The 13,711-nt window shown below is 42.8% G+C and overlaps 8 protein-coding genes across 8 annotated transcripts; 6 read left to right on the top strand and 2 right to left on the bottom strand.

Moving 5' to 3' along the window:
* Positions 1 to 740: 740 nt before the first annotated feature.
* Positions 741 to 2,529, top strand: BATDEDRAFT_86769 (uncharacterized protein; the record flags this gene model as incomplete). The annotated part of the gene is made up of 3 exons (XM_006677551.1): positions 741 to 1,433; positions 1,514 to 1,989; positions 2,054 to 2,529. The coding sequence occupies 3 exons, from the start codon at positions 741 to 743 to the stop codon at positions 2,325 to 2,327; spliced, it is 1,443 nt and encodes a 480-aa protein (XP_006677614.1). The 3' UTR covers positions 2,328 to 2,529.
* A 29-nt stretch (positions 2,530 to 2,558) lies between these two features.
* On the top strand, positions 2,559 to 3,258 carry BATDEDRAFT_36685 (uncharacterized protein). Its single transcript, XM_006677399.1, has one exon. The coding sequence runs from the start codon at positions 2,613 to 2,615 to the stop codon at positions 3,006 to 3,008; it is 396 nt and encodes a 131-aa protein (XP_006677462.1). The 5' UTR covers positions 2,559 to 2,612; the 3' UTR covers positions 3,009 to 3,258.
* Positions 3,259 to 3,699: 441 nt separating this feature from the next.
* Positions 3,700 to 5,601, top strand: BATDEDRAFT_15990 (threonine ammonia-lyase ILV1). The gene is made up of 4 exons (XM_006677111.1): positions 3,700 to 3,937; positions 4,032 to 4,195; positions 4,275 to 4,891; positions 4,968 to 5,601. The coding sequence occupies exons 1-4, from the start codon at positions 3,715 to 3,717 to the stop codon at positions 5,458 to 5,460; spliced, it is 1,497 nt and encodes a 498-aa protein (XP_006677174.1). The 5' UTR covers positions 3,700 to 3,714; the 3' UTR covers positions 5,461 to 5,601.
* A 66-nt stretch (positions 5,602 to 5,667) lies between these two features.
* On the top strand, positions 5,668 to 8,038 carry BATDEDRAFT_36683 (mRNA splicing protein PRP45). The gene is made up of 5 exons (XM_006677398.1): positions 5,668 to 5,768; positions 5,988 to 6,156; positions 6,270 to 6,585; positions 6,704 to 7,502; positions 7,579 to 8,038. Exons 1-5 carry the CDS (start codon positions 5,755 to 5,757, stop codon positions 8,018 to 8,020), a joined length of 1,740 nt encoding a protein of 579 aa, XP_006677461.1. The 5' UTR covers positions 5,668 to 5,754; the 3' UTR covers positions 8,021 to 8,038.
* Positions 8,039 to 8,105: 67 nt separating this feature from the next.
* BATDEDRAFT_18939 (uncharacterized protein) lies at positions 8,106 to 9,041 on the top strand (the record flags this gene model as incomplete). Its single annotated transcript, XM_006677128.1, has 3 exons — positions 8,106 to 8,294; positions 8,382 to 8,426; positions 8,643 to 9,041. 3 exons carry the CDS (start codon positions 8,106 to 8,108, stop codon positions 9,015 to 9,017), a joined length of 609 nt encoding a protein of 202 aa, XP_006677191.1. The 3' UTR covers positions 9,018 to 9,041.
* A 235-nt stretch (positions 9,042 to 9,276) lies between these two features.
* Positions 9,277 to 10,145, top strand: BATDEDRAFT_23289 (uncharacterized protein; the record flags this gene model as incomplete). Its single annotated transcript, XM_006677186.1, has 4 exons — positions 9,277 to 9,381; positions 9,487 to 9,699; positions 9,786 to 9,942; positions 10,018 to 10,145. The coding sequence occupies 4 exons, from the start codon at positions 9,277 to 9,279 to the stop codon at positions 10,143 to 10,145; spliced, it is 603 nt and encodes a 200-aa protein (XP_006677249.1).
* A 126-nt stretch (positions 10,146 to 10,271) lies between these two features.
* Positions 10,272 to 11,377, bottom strand: BATDEDRAFT_86767 (uncharacterized protein; the record flags this gene model as incomplete). Its single annotated transcript, XM_006677445.1, has 2 exons — positions 10,272 to 11,238; positions 11,305 to 11,377. 2 exons carry the CDS (start codon positions 11,375 to 11,377, stop codon positions 10,409 to 10,411), a joined length of 903 nt encoding a protein of 300 aa, XP_006677508.1. The 3' UTR covers positions 10,272 to 10,408.
* A 417-nt stretch (positions 11,378 to 11,794) lies between these two features.
* Positions 11,795 to 12,440, bottom strand: BATDEDRAFT_36682 (uncharacterized protein; the record flags this gene model as incomplete). The annotated part of the gene is made up of 1 exon (XM_006677397.1): positions 11,795 to 12,440. The coding sequence occupies one exon, from the start codon at positions 12,437 to 12,439 to the stop codon at positions 11,978 to 11,980; it is 462 nt and encodes a 153-aa protein (XP_006677460.1). The 3' UTR covers positions 11,795 to 11,977.
* Between the last annotated feature and the right edge of the window lie 1,271 nt (positions 12,441 to 13,711).

Below are 13,711 nucleotides of genomic sequence, written 5' to 3'. Positions count from 1 at the left end.
ATTTGATCCGATCCAACTCTGCTCTTACATCCGCATCTCTAGTTTCAGCCCGGCCAGGTTTATTGCTCGTGGAAAACTTTGAAACATTTGAATTTTACTTTTCAAAAGAATATTTGACTCTTAATATTTCACAGATCTCGTGGTTCAACTCAGCTCCGATAACCCGCCTCAAGTGAATTTTCTTTTAAAAACTCGACTCCGTCCTACTCCGATTCTGTCTATAGGACTACTACCATCACCTAGCTCTGTTTCCAGCACAATAGCTTTTGAGTCTAACTGTTTGAACCTACAGTAGCTGCGTCTATTTGCGTCAAGTGATCTCTCCATCAAAGTCGCATTTTGAAAAAAACTGAACACCAAGTATCTTGGCTGCATCCAACTGAAAATAGTGAATAAGCCATTCCCTTGCTTTCCAACAAGAAACCACATAATCCGCATTAGCTGACCCGTAGTCACATTCCTGCCATTTATTCTTGACACCGCTACGCTGCAAGTTTATTTGTTCAAGCGTTCTTCAAGCCCGCTCCACACTTGGCTTCCCAAGACCCAATTCCCTTATAGCGACTGTCCTGCTAGCATTCTTTTAAATACCACTTCAAGCAGACCCATTTCTTAGCACTGGTTGACCTCAGCCTAGCTTCTACCAACTCTATACCCAACCACCAACTCACTGGTTATCAGCTGTTTTAATTTACCAAATTATTTTAACTTGGATTTGAATCGACGCAATAGTTCCGCATATGTTTCAAACACCTCTTTCTATTCATACTGGTACTCGTTCGTCTGTTCGAGAAAAATACCCCCCGCAACATCCTTTACCCCCCACTCCACTGACACGTCATTCAAACCACTCGTCTGCCACAAAAACCGCTTGTTTGCCTACCAATCCCAGTCAGATCAAATGTATATTTAACCCTAGACAAAGCGATCCTATGACTCCTGCTTCTCCAGTTGCTGGCGGAATGGTCATGTCTGCTCCATTGACTGTAAATATTCCTACCTTTTCCCCAATGGATGTTCCTCGTCTGAATACCGACTTGCAAAAAACAAAAGTTCGTCTACCGCCTTCACCCCTATCCGAGGCTGCCCATCCCCCCATTTCATTTAATGACAGTATTAAATCCTCTGCTCCTATGGCTTCCCATCCTCCATCCCCAGTTTTCTCGCCTGTCCTGACTTGTATCTTTCCTCCTGGAACACGAGCACAACAGCTTCTTTGCAACAAAGCATTAAACCCTGTTTTTGCTTCCCGCTACTCTGTTGTGCAGGAGCTCGGATCTGGAGGCTTTGGGTTTGTCTGTTCGGCTGTGCGTACTTCAGATCGTCGTGAGGTTGCTGTCAAGTTTATCATTCGCTCAAAGATTGCTCGTACGGCTTGGGCTGTTGATCATGACTTGGGCTCTGTGCCTATGGAGGTGTATATTCTAAAAAATGTAAGATGGCCATGTCGTATGTTTGCATCTTGCTTTGATTATGCTTGACGTTTCTAACTTTTGAGTGCTTTGGTTTCTAGATTTGCCACCAAAATATTGTCCGATTTCTTGATTATTATGCAGATGCAGATTTCTGCTATTTGGTCACTGAACTTCATGGCTCGAGCTGGTCATCAACCGACCAAGATATCCCCGATGTCTCTACATCTACATTGTTTTCTCCAGTCTTTTCCCAAGACTCTACTCCTATCACATCTGCCTTGTTACCCAGTGGAATGGACTCGATTGCTCCACAACGCAGCATTTCCTCACGTCCTTCAATGGATCTGTTCGAGTGCATTGAAAAATTTGAGCATTTTACAGAGGCCCAAGCAAGATGTGTTTTCCGCCAGATTGTTTCTGCTGTTGCATATTTACAATCATTAAAACTAGTTCATCGCGACATCAAGGATGAAAATGTTTTGATTGACTGCAATTTTAATGTCAAGTTGATCGACTTTGGATCCGCCAGTTTCTTTGACGACATTGGTGGTCGCCAATTTGACCGATTTTTAGGGTATGTTGTAAACTTGTACTGGTTGCTTAATTTAGATGACACGTTGCTGACTCTTTGTTTCTAGAACAATCCAGTATGCTGCACCAGAGATTCTCAAATCCCAAAAGTACCGTGGTCCAGAAGCCGAAGTATGGTCACTTGGATGCTGTTTATTTATTATGCTTACTGGTCAAGTTCCATTCACATCTGCGTCTCATGCTGTCAACCGTCCTTACTCTCGCACACATATCCCTCTGTCAGAGTTGTGTATAGATTTACTAGATTGCATGTTGGACAAAAACTTTCAGTCTCGTGCAACCATTGATTTTGTTCAGTCTCATCCATGGATGAAGCTTTGAATAAGCTTCTTGTTTCAAATTGCTGCTCTGTTTGGGTTACTTCCCGTGTTTATGATTTTTTATTACTCTAAATTCTTGTCTTTTTTTCTTGACCATACATTTTTATTCCCATTTAGTTTTATTATCTTGATTCTTAATTATAACTTGGGTTGGGCATATATATCACATTTTGATGCTTTTATTTCACTCGCAAAATACATTTATTTTCGTATCAAGTACTAGACTTTGACTATTTGGGTATTGCTGATTGAAATAAGTTTATTTGGATAGGGAGAGTGTCATGAGATGCATACAGCCAAAGGCAAAAGGGATGGGAATGCAGGCGAAATAGAATGGGCCATCAGCGGTCATTACCATTTGATGGCATCAAATCAGGCTATTGCAGTTCTTGAAAAACGACAAGTTTTAGTTTGTAAGCCGAGCATCGTGTCAAAGGCCAAGCAAATGACGTCTTGCTTAATTGACGTAGCAGCGGATTTTGTCAACAGGTCGGATTGTTGCTGCGATACAGAAACACGAGCAATGTATGTTCATGCCATTCAGTCCAGTATACAATCTACCAGTGGTTCCAAAAAACATCAAGCATCCAAACAAATAAACCAACCACAAACGTGTCGAGTTTTATGCAAGTATCTCCAAACACATGATGCACTAATGGTGATGCTTGCTGGCAAATTTTGATTTTTTTTCCGTTCTCATCCCTTTTGTCTTTAACTGTAAAGGGTATTGACTGTGACCGCATGATCACATCAACTCGCCATCCAAAACTGATTTTGGACCACCGAATTGTTTTATTTCTATTGAAACTGCTAATAATTATCCAGCTATAGCTCTAGGTTTTGGGTTCTTAATCCCTAGCCGAACGTAGCTTTGCTCTTCCCATTGGACTTTGATATACTATTCCGTTATTTCCAACCATTCGTCCTTTGGCCTGCTTCCGCATCGATAGCCAAGCATACCTTGAAGCCCAAAATAAATACTTGTCTTAGAGTCTAGTGTTGATTCATTGACCATGGTTGTCGATTTAGTCAGTCCTATTCATTGTAACACCAAGTCAGTTTCGACCGCACAAACAAATTTATCAGCGCCATTCACTAGCACAACTACATTGAACGAGCCAGAATCCCATGACCTGTCATCAGATGTTTACTTGCAATCCACAGCTTCCGTGACTCTACATCGATTCAATTCAGTCAAACAATCTTCAAAACTGCATTTACCAAGCATTTCTGGATTGACATCCACAGCTGCTGTCGATACTCTTTGCATTCCGTCTGGCACTCCAACACGATCCGGTCCTACTCAGACTACATTTCCTTGCATTTTTGCAAATCCAAATGCCGGATCCCCCATCACGCCCATTCCCAATGAACCAGATTATTTGAAAATGATTCTTACGGCAAGAGTGTATGATGTTGCATTGGAAACCCCATTACAAAAGGCTCGCAACTTATCCAATCGAATGGGAAATACGATCCTATTAAAGCGTGAAGACCTTCAACCAGTATTTTCGTTCAAGTTACGCGGGGCATTCAACCGGATGGCCCAATTAAACACCGAGGAGAGATTAAAAGGTGTGATTGCGTGTTCTGCTGGCAACCATGCTCAAGGTATGTACAAGGTTATGGATTGGCTTTATTCAGTCTGCTAGAAACATACCGTTACGTTTGCAAACTCATGTGTTGTTTCTATAACGATTTAAAGGGGTTGCTCTTGCTGCCAAGCATATGGGCATCAAGGCTGTTATTGTCATGCCTTTGGCAACTCCGCCTATCAAATGGAAAAACGTTGAGCGTCTTGGTGCGCAAGTTTTACTTCATGGTAGTGATTTTGACGAAGCGAAGCAGGAGTGTGCTCGGTTATCACTGGTGTGTTGAATACTAAAATGCAGGATTTTATTGTGCAGAAAACTATCTAGATTGATAATTGAACTCATTTGGTGTATAGGAGAATGGAATGATTAGCATTCCTCCTTATGATGATCCATATGTCATTGCTGGACAAGGCACCGTCGGAGTAGAAATTTTTCGTCAAACTGACTGTACCAAAATTGATGCTATTTTTATTCCTATTGGTGGTGGTGGTCTTACTGCTGGAATTGCTAGCTATGTCAAACGCCTGTATCCGAATATCAAGATTATAGGCGTGGAAACATACGATGCCAATGCCATGGCACGATCCCTCCTTGCAGGTGAACGAGTCACTCTTTCAGAAGTTGGCTTGTTTGCTGATGGTACAGCTGTACGCAGTGTTGGTGAAGAAACATTTCGTATCTGCCGCTCTCTCATTGACGAAATGGTCATGGTATCCACTGATGAAATTTGTGCAGCCATCAAGGACGTATTCGAAGACACCCGTGGTATTGTCGAGCCGTCTGGTGCTCTTGGTATTGCTGGCACTAAAAAATACATTCATGAAAATAACCTGAGTGGTGGAACGTTTGTTGCTATTTGCAGTGGTGCAAACATGAACTTTGACCGCTTGCGATTTGTTGCTGAGCGTGCCGACTTTGGTGAAAATAGCGAAGCGCTCATCAGTGTGGTTCTTCCTGAACAGCCTGGAAGGTATACATGATTACAAAACGTTGTGTGAGGGATTGTTGGATGTAAACTGACATGTTTGTTTCTGTTATTCTTTCAGCTTTATGAAGCTATACAAGTGTATTCACCCACGCGCAGTTACCGAACTCTCATATCGATATGGTGATGAAGCTCAAGCACATATTTTCACTTCGTTTCTGCTGGATAATCGCGAAGCTGAGCTTGCCACGATTCTTCGTGATCTAGATGCTGAGGATATGAAGGGTATGGATGCTAGTCATAACGAAATGGCCAAAGCTCATGCTCGATACCTTGTCGGAGGACGTAAAAACATTCCTCACGAACGCCTCTTTCGACTTTCTTTTCCCGAACGACCTGGAGCACTTTACTCCTTTTTAAATGCCATCAAGCGACCTCAATGGAACATCACGTTATTCCACTATCGCAACTATGGAGGTGATGTGGGTAAAGTGATGGTTGGATTGCAGGTTCCACCCAATTCGAGCCATCTTTTTGAGCGTTTTCTGGATGAGCTCAAGTACTCATTTGTAGAAGAGACTCATAATCCGGTGTATGGGTATTTTTTAAAGTAGATTTGCTTGATTAAACAGCAATATATCACACATTCAATTCGAGTATTTTGTGAATGAGCTCAAATATTCAGTTTTGTGTATGAATATTTAAAGTAGATTTGATTAAACAGCAATATATCACACATTCAATTCAAGTTTTATGCTGTGGATTGAAATTAGTTGAAATTCGTGTGTTTCTGGTTTTTCTATTTACTTGCACATTGATAAACCAATTCAACTTAACCGTTTGATTTGGTCTTAGCAGTCCAACTCTAGTCTATATTAGCAACAACAGTCTGTACTGTATTACCAGAAATGTCTTTGTATAGGTGAGTTTTTGCAGTATCGTTTGTTACAAGTTGTTCAATGTGGTTTGGAATCCAACTTGGCGGAGCAATACGAATTACTTTTAAATGACTCGGCATATTCCTGCTCAAGTCTGGACTGTTGCATGCCGTCATGAGTGGATTGGAATAAATGCTTGATGTCAGTCATACACTTGACCACTATTCAAACTAACAGTATTTTTAACATTGAATTGGATCAAGTATTCTTCCTAAACCAAAGGCTGTTTTGCAATCAAGTCGATGGGATGATGACTCGGATGATGAAGCACAATCTGCTGTGGAGAATCGTAGTGATGGAGTAGTGTCTACAGTCAAACAAGGCCCGCCTCCTTATGGATTCCGTGTTGGGTTTGCTCCAAAAACACTTCAGGTGAGCTAGCCATAAACTGGATATAAATCCAAGATGGATAGGATTGGTATACTAGTTTCAATCTAGTTTCTTATATCTCTGAATGGTTTCGATGATCTGACGATTTGAAATAGGATTTCGGAGATGGTGGTGCATTCCCCGAGATTCATATGGTTCAATTTCCTCTTGATATGGGAAACAAACGAGGAGCAGGTGGTGGACATGCACATACACTTTCACTAGAAACAGATGAGTCGGGAAAGATTCGATATGATTTGGTTTTACATCAGGGACAAAAAAAGAATGATAAAAAGGTAATTCATTCAAGCCTTGCTGCAATGAAGGAGCAGGATGTCATTGACGGTGATGAAAATCTGTTGCGACCCGATGCGAGTAGCGTCAAAGAGGTTGCAGATCGGACTCGTGCTGCTCTTGACAAACTTGTTGGGGGTAAGTAGTTTTTGTTTAATCTATGCCAAGCGTGCTAGTCCATTATATCAATTGGCATGATGCAACTGCATTGATTCTGATCATGTCTATTGTGGATGTATTCGATTGTTTTACACAGTGCATACCGCATCAGCCAAGAGTGGTCAGATTGTTAAAGCCAAAGAAGGTGCAACATTTGTACGATACACACCTGCAGATCAAGCTGCTTCTGAGGCTGCATCGGGTGCCAAATCTCGTATCATCAAGATGGTTGAAGCACCAATAGATCCTTTTGAACCTCCCAGATTTAAGCCTAAAAAGGTGCCTCGTGGCCCACCCTCTCCACCACCACCAGTAATGCATTCTCCGCCCCGAAAAGTCACTGTTGAAGAACAGCGCAACTGGATTATTCCACCTTGTATCAGTAATTGGAAGAACGCCAAAGGTTATACCATTCCTTTGGATAAGCGTCTTGCTAATGACGGCCGAGGGCTTCAAGAAGTAACAATTAATGACAATTTTGCCAAACTATCCGAAGCACTATTTATTGCAGATCGTCATGCACGAGACGAAGTGCGGTTAAGAGCCGAGATGCAATCCAAAGTTGCAGCAAAGGAAAAGCGTGAAAAGGAAGATATGTTGCGAATGCTGGCTCAAAAGGCACGTGAAGAGCGTGCCGGACTTGTTTCTGGTACGGGTGAGGCTCCTTCTGCAGATCATTTCATCTCTAGCGTGCTTGATGGTGGAAATACTACTCATGAACGAGAAGAGCATATTGATCAGTTTGCCACTGAGGATGAGGAGGAGTTGACTGAAGAGCAAAAGAAGATGATGAAGGAGCGTGACGATCTGCGTCGTGACAAGGCCAAACAACGTGAGCGAGAGCTTCGTATGACGCATATGGGAACCGATACTAAAGTGCGTGTCATGGCACAAGGGTAAGTTTAAAAACAGAATGTGTTGTGGGGGTTGATGCTCCAACTATGTTCCAACTCAAGTTTTATCTTTTTGTAGAACCAATCGTGATATTTCCGAAAAGATTGCACTCGGACTTGCCAAGCCGACCATGTCCAAGGACACCATGTTTGACCAGCGTCTATTTAATCAGTCTGCGGGTATTTCATCAGGATTTGGGGCAGAAGACTCGTACAACACGTATGACAAGCCGCTCTTTCAAGGATCATCAGCCAATGCAATCTACCGACCCAAACGTATCGAGACTGAAACCGTTGCGGGTGTGCATACAGATAAGATTGAAAAGCTTCTTGGCGACAATGCACCTCATCGTGGGTTTCAAGGCACAGAGACTGAAAGGGGAGCAGCAGTCCGAGATGGACCGGTTGCTTTTGAGAAGGAAGCCGACATATTTGGGTTTCAAGACTTTATGTCGACTGCTAAGCGTGGTCGATCTGGGGCCGAGAATACCAGCAGCGACTCGAAACGAAACAAACAATAAAATGAGTTTTTGTAATTGAAATTTGATCCAAACTGAGAATCCGATTATCGTTTTTGACCTTGAATCTCTAATCATGCAGCCCTCTATGCTTGTTTGGATTGCTGGCCTTCTTTCTGCAGCTGTGACTGTTCAAGCTGAAAGTCCTGCTTTTACTCATCAACTTGTTTTTAGTATGTCCAAGGGACAGACTCCACTGGGTGATATCACAGTTGGTTTATACGGCAGTGTAGTGCCCAAGACTGTTGAGAATTTCCGTGCGCTCTGTACTGGCGAGGTTTGAATATGGCTTGAGTTGTAGATGCTTGCATTGGGATTGGTAGTGTTGCAGCAATACTAACCATTGTTCTTGGTGGTTCTATAGAAGGGTTATGGCTACAAGGGTTCCATCTTCCACAGAGTTATCAAGGTAAGATATTCCAAGACATTCGCACATTCGCTGTTCCAGTATGCATAATGTCTTGGCTACTGCATGTCTTGTTCTACTTGTTATCTGATTGGTGATGACAACGGCAGTTTAAATTACTACATGTGATGCTAGATCTACTGGTCAACTTGTGTACAATACTTTATGTCGACATTAGTATTCATTCTCATTACTGTCAACCATGAATGACTTGTTTAGAACTTTATGCTTCAAGGAGGTGACTTTACCAACCGTGATGGTACTGGTGGCAAGTCGATCTATGGCAACAAGTTTGCTGACGAGAACTTTATTCTGAAGCATACTGGCCCTGGCATTCTCTCCATGGCCAATGCTGGCAAAGACACCAACGGATCGCAGTTTTTTATTACTACTGTAACCACATCTTGGCTCGATGGCCGTCATGTTGTTTTTGGCAAGGTGATGGATGGTATGTCGGTTGTCAAGGCTATTGAGAGTACCAAAACCAAGCATGGTGATCGACCTGTTGAGGACATCACTGTCACCAACTGTCGAGAAGTCGCTGTTGGAACTAAACCAGACAGTACCGAGGATGGAGCAAAGGTTGATTTGTAATAAAATCATTCCGATTGACATTCTATATTCAAATCGTTTGTCGAGCAAATTCTTGCGTGTTGCGTTGGCTGTCTTGATCTACAAATCCAAGTCATTCTAGTGTTTGTAGTAAATGAGCAAGATTGCAATCCTTGAATAGACTTGTCTTGGAAATCATATTGACATGGTTCAACTCAAAACCCACTATGCATTTCACCTGAGGGTAGGGTTTGAGTCCATATAAATTCAGCAGCAAAAATTAAAAAAAAACTCGATAAACATGACTGCCCAAACAGTAAAAGAATGGACTGCAGAGCAACTTGCCTCTGATGCTGTTTCCAAGAAAACCATTGTCGAGTTTTTACATCAGCATGCCACTTACAAGGTAACGTTGTAATAGCCTCGTACCAAATGATTACATTTAAATAGAAACCAATGCATTCTAACCCTGACTCTAATTTTTCCAAATACTAATCCGTGGCTTTTAAAGTTTTTGAAAGAAGTCAAGTTGTTTGGAAAAGTAGCAAGCATCACCAAGGGTGCTAAAAAGCTAGATTTGATTGCAGCATACGACGCTCTCTACGAAACTCAATCATGGCGTCCAGAAGGAGTTACGTTGGAAGATGAGGCATCCATAGCCACTGCAGCCATATCTACACCTGCCAAAGCTGCTCCTACCACTACCGAATCCGTCTCGACCGTGGTATGCTGAATTTGCTTGAATGTCTAGACACGCTCATTCATCACTCTAACCAACACTTTTATTTTACTATGGGTGAAATCATATAGCCACTGTTTACAAAATCCATTATTAAAAAAGGTACTGGTCAGACTTTTCCTCGCAAGGGAAGTACAGTGTCGTGTTGGTATACGGGAACTTTGGAAGATGGCACTGTATTTGATACAAATATTGGCAAAAAGAAGCCCTATCCGCTGCGCTTCAAAGGTATGCTATGCTTGTTGCTGTCCAGTTGACCACCATGCTGATTACAATAGCATCAATCTAATGCCTATGTCATAGTGGGTGCATCCAAGGTGATTCGTGGCTGGGATGAGGGAATTCAAACCATGTGTGTGGGTGAAAAAGCCAGACTTGTTATTGAAAGCGAATGGGCGTATGGTAAAAAGGGACTCCCTGAAGCCAAGTAAGTCCAACTCCACCGCAGTTTAGATGCATTGTTCATACAATTAAATTAATGCAATTTGCTTTTACACTCGATAGAATTGCCCCCAATACCAATCTGATATTTGAAATTGAATTGATTGGTGTCGAATAAACAGTTTTATTCATTAACAATTTTAAAACAAGTACAACGTTTGGGTTTGCTAATAAACTATGACAGGCTATGACAAAATAATGCAAAGTCCTGACCGATTAAACCCTTTTACAAAATGATTCAAACCGACACGGATTAACGACGACGACGAGTGCTTGTTGAGCTCTTGCATGCTTTACCCAACTGATCTAACCAATCAGCAAGACGGAATCCAGCCTTTGCAATTTGCAAGTCAATCACGGGAACAGCAGCCTCGTAGTATGCTCCGCCAAAGTCTTGGTCGGGATTCTCATCGTAAGCAGGCCAGACAACGGTGCAGTCATAGCCATTCGAGTCAGTTGCCCAGTCAATGGCAGCAAGCGAGTTTTGACGTTCATTGACAGCATCATGAGCATGCTCAGAGAGCCACGATTGAGCCTCACTTTTATAGTCGCCAGTTTTGATTTGATCAGTAAGATGTTGAGCGTAATCTTCAGCAGAGCCACCAAAGTCGTTCTTGACATGCTTTTCGGGCATTTCAGTATCCCAGATACTATGGAGTTTGGAAGTTTTTCTACCGATTTTAACCTTTTGGTCATTACCACCACGACCGCGTTCACAAACATGCAATGGCTGGGTAATATCACCGATAAAGTGAGTAATAAACTTCAGAGCCTCGCCACGTTGTTTATCGCTGAAGCTAGATTTGCAGTCTGCTTGCATGGTGAAGTTGGCAATAGCGCCAACAATACAGTTTCCATCGGCACAGTCGCGAGCATCATCGTAACTGCAATCTCCAGGCGGCTTATCTTGTGTACTGACATAATGCAATACACCACTCCATGATGCAAACCCAGCAGACCTCTTTATTTTATCAGCCCAAGTAGAAGCCTCTTGAAGACTCTCATCTTGAATAAGCGATTTTACAAAAGACTGAGCGTCCTTGGTCATTAGGTTGGTAGCAATCAATCCAGTTACACCATGAGCTAAATGGTTTAAAACACGTTAGACATGACTCATGACACCTGATTCAAACTCGTAGCATCACGTACCAACTTTTCCCCAGCCCAAAGCGCTAGGTACAGAGGCAGCAATCAAGGCAATGGCAGTAGTAGTAAATAACATCTTATCTTGAATATACGAGGTAATATGCCCTGTTTTTATAGCCGTCGGACAATTCTATACGGGTAAAATTCATGCTATTGCTATCTAGCATAAATTCCAAGCACACGATAGCCTGACCAGGTCAGATGGAGTCGAGGCTGGCTAATTTCGCGCTTATTTCATAATGTGTATGGGCGTATAGCATTAATTGCTTGTGCTCAAGTCCGAGTGCCGATCAGACATGCTACTCCCTCGCATACCAACATGCATCTCTAGCTTTTAGTCGGCCAATCATTAGGTCCAAGCTCTCGATAAAGCTTATAGTGTAATGTATTGGATGTGCTGTTTTGAGCGCATGACCTTTGTCAGCACAGCCGTCCTCCACATCACAGCCAATCGCTTTGGATTCTACCACACACTGGTCCAAATTTAGGGTTTAGTCGAAAGCGTAAACTTTATTATTCCATAAGATGTATTTACACGATACACATTGACATGGCCGGATTCAAAGGGTTGGGGTTAGAAACGGGGTGGGGTCGGATACATTGGGGACAAGAGTGGATAAAAATACAGAACAGGTCATGAGCCAAAACAAACGGAAATGCAGCCAGCACCGTCAAATTAGTCGAGGTATTTTGACAAGCTCTCAATTGTTACATTGGTATCAAATGATTCGCGGCGAGTATTAAGGTAGGACTGAAGAGTAAATACACTGGAAGCGCGTTGCAAAGGATCAAGACCGGAAGACCGTTTAAGCGATGGCTGGTTTTGCGAGGGATCCAATGAAGAGTAGGATTGCAAGGCATGTACATTTGTCGACTCAAACGATGGTCTACCCTTGAACAGAGACTCGTAGGAAGAAAAGCTCGTAATACAGTCAAGACCCGTCTCGGAAATAAATGAGCCAGAGGCAGTGCCCACGTGCCCAAAGTCGTAGTCGAGCGAGTCATACTGACGATTTTCGGGCAAAATAAAAGAACTGCCTTTGGGTGGAATAGGAAGATTAGCAGATCCAGTAAGAATAATAGGCTCAGAAGTGAATCCGATGCAATGTGTATTTGCCTCGGCCATGTATTGATCCATTGAAGAAGATTGAGCACTGCCATCGTCTCTAAAATTGATGGCAGCAAGAGGCGGTGGTGCCAATATAATCGCTGGAAGATCTGGACATGCTTTTGAATGTTTGGCGCCAAACCGATGAGACCCAAACAGCTGCAAAGGTGCACCTCTTTTTTGCACTGAGCGATTCTTGTGTTTGGGTTTTAGAGCTTTCATAGCACGTCCTGGGACAGAAAAAAGAGGAATCAAGGCGCGAGGTGAGTTGTCAGACGTTGATCCAGCAGGACTTGCCAAGCCTAGTGAGTTGTTCAAATTAAAAACGCCACCGCCTTGCTCTTGCACGTTGCCTGAGGCGGTACTATCATATAAATGCCTGGATTTGGTTTGCTTAACATAAGGCATAATACTTCCGACAATAAGAGCAAACGCACAAGCGCAGCCAACAACAACGGGAATCAAAACCTTTGGACTCATACCAGAAGGATTGGATTCGCTGTTAGAGTTGTTATTGTTGTTAGGTGTTGGACCATCGACTGTTGGACCAGAGCCACCGTTTGAGTTTCCAGATGAAGATCCACCACCAGATGAACCGCCACCTGGAGAGTTGTTTTGAGCTCTAGGTCTAGAGCTACTGGAACGAACAACAACCTGTACTATAGGAGTACTGGTTGTCGATGATGGTAGAGTGGATTCATCTACGGTAGATGAGACAGACTGGGAGGATTGGATAGTGAGACTGGGCTGAACGGAAGATGACGGATTAGCAGCAGAAGTGGCTTGGGAAAGACGACTTGTAATAGGAATAATACTGGCGATACTTTTAGATGGGAGAATTCGCGATTTGGAAGCTGGGTTGCTTCCGTCAGGTCCAGGATTTGGTATTGCTGATGGCAGCAAGGTTGCAGATGAAGTAGAAGAGATATCATGTAGAGTAGAAAGGATAGTGCTGGTATGTGAGTCATTAGAATTGGAACCCGAATGAGGATCAATGGTAGGGTCAGTGTGATTAACCATAGTGGCTGAAGGCAAGGAGGAGTTATTGATGGGATCAGCGGGTAAATTAGAGGGCCCAGATGTGGGAAGAGGCAAAAAGGTCGAAGTCGGGGAAAAAGATTCGATTACCAAAGAAGTTTTGGAATCCAAAGGAAGCACAACGGATGGGGATGGGGTAGGCAAGGTATGGGGTAATTCCAAAGTAATAACACCAGAAATGGTCACAGAGGGTATTATAGAAGTTTGTTCAAAAATCAGCGTGCTGATAGTGGCATGACCAGAATGAGGGTTCAAGGTAGCTTC

This window comes from Batrachochytrium dendrobatidis, assembly GCF_000203795.2.
Source record: "Batrachochytrium dendrobatidis JAM81 unplaced genomic scaffold BATDEscaffold_3, whole genome shotgun sequence".
Lineage (NCBI taxonomy): Eukaryota > Fungi > Chytridiomycota > Chytridiomycetes > Rhizophydiales > Batrachochytrium > Batrachochytrium dendrobatidis.
This window is presented reverse-complemented; position numbering and strand designations above follow the sequence as displayed.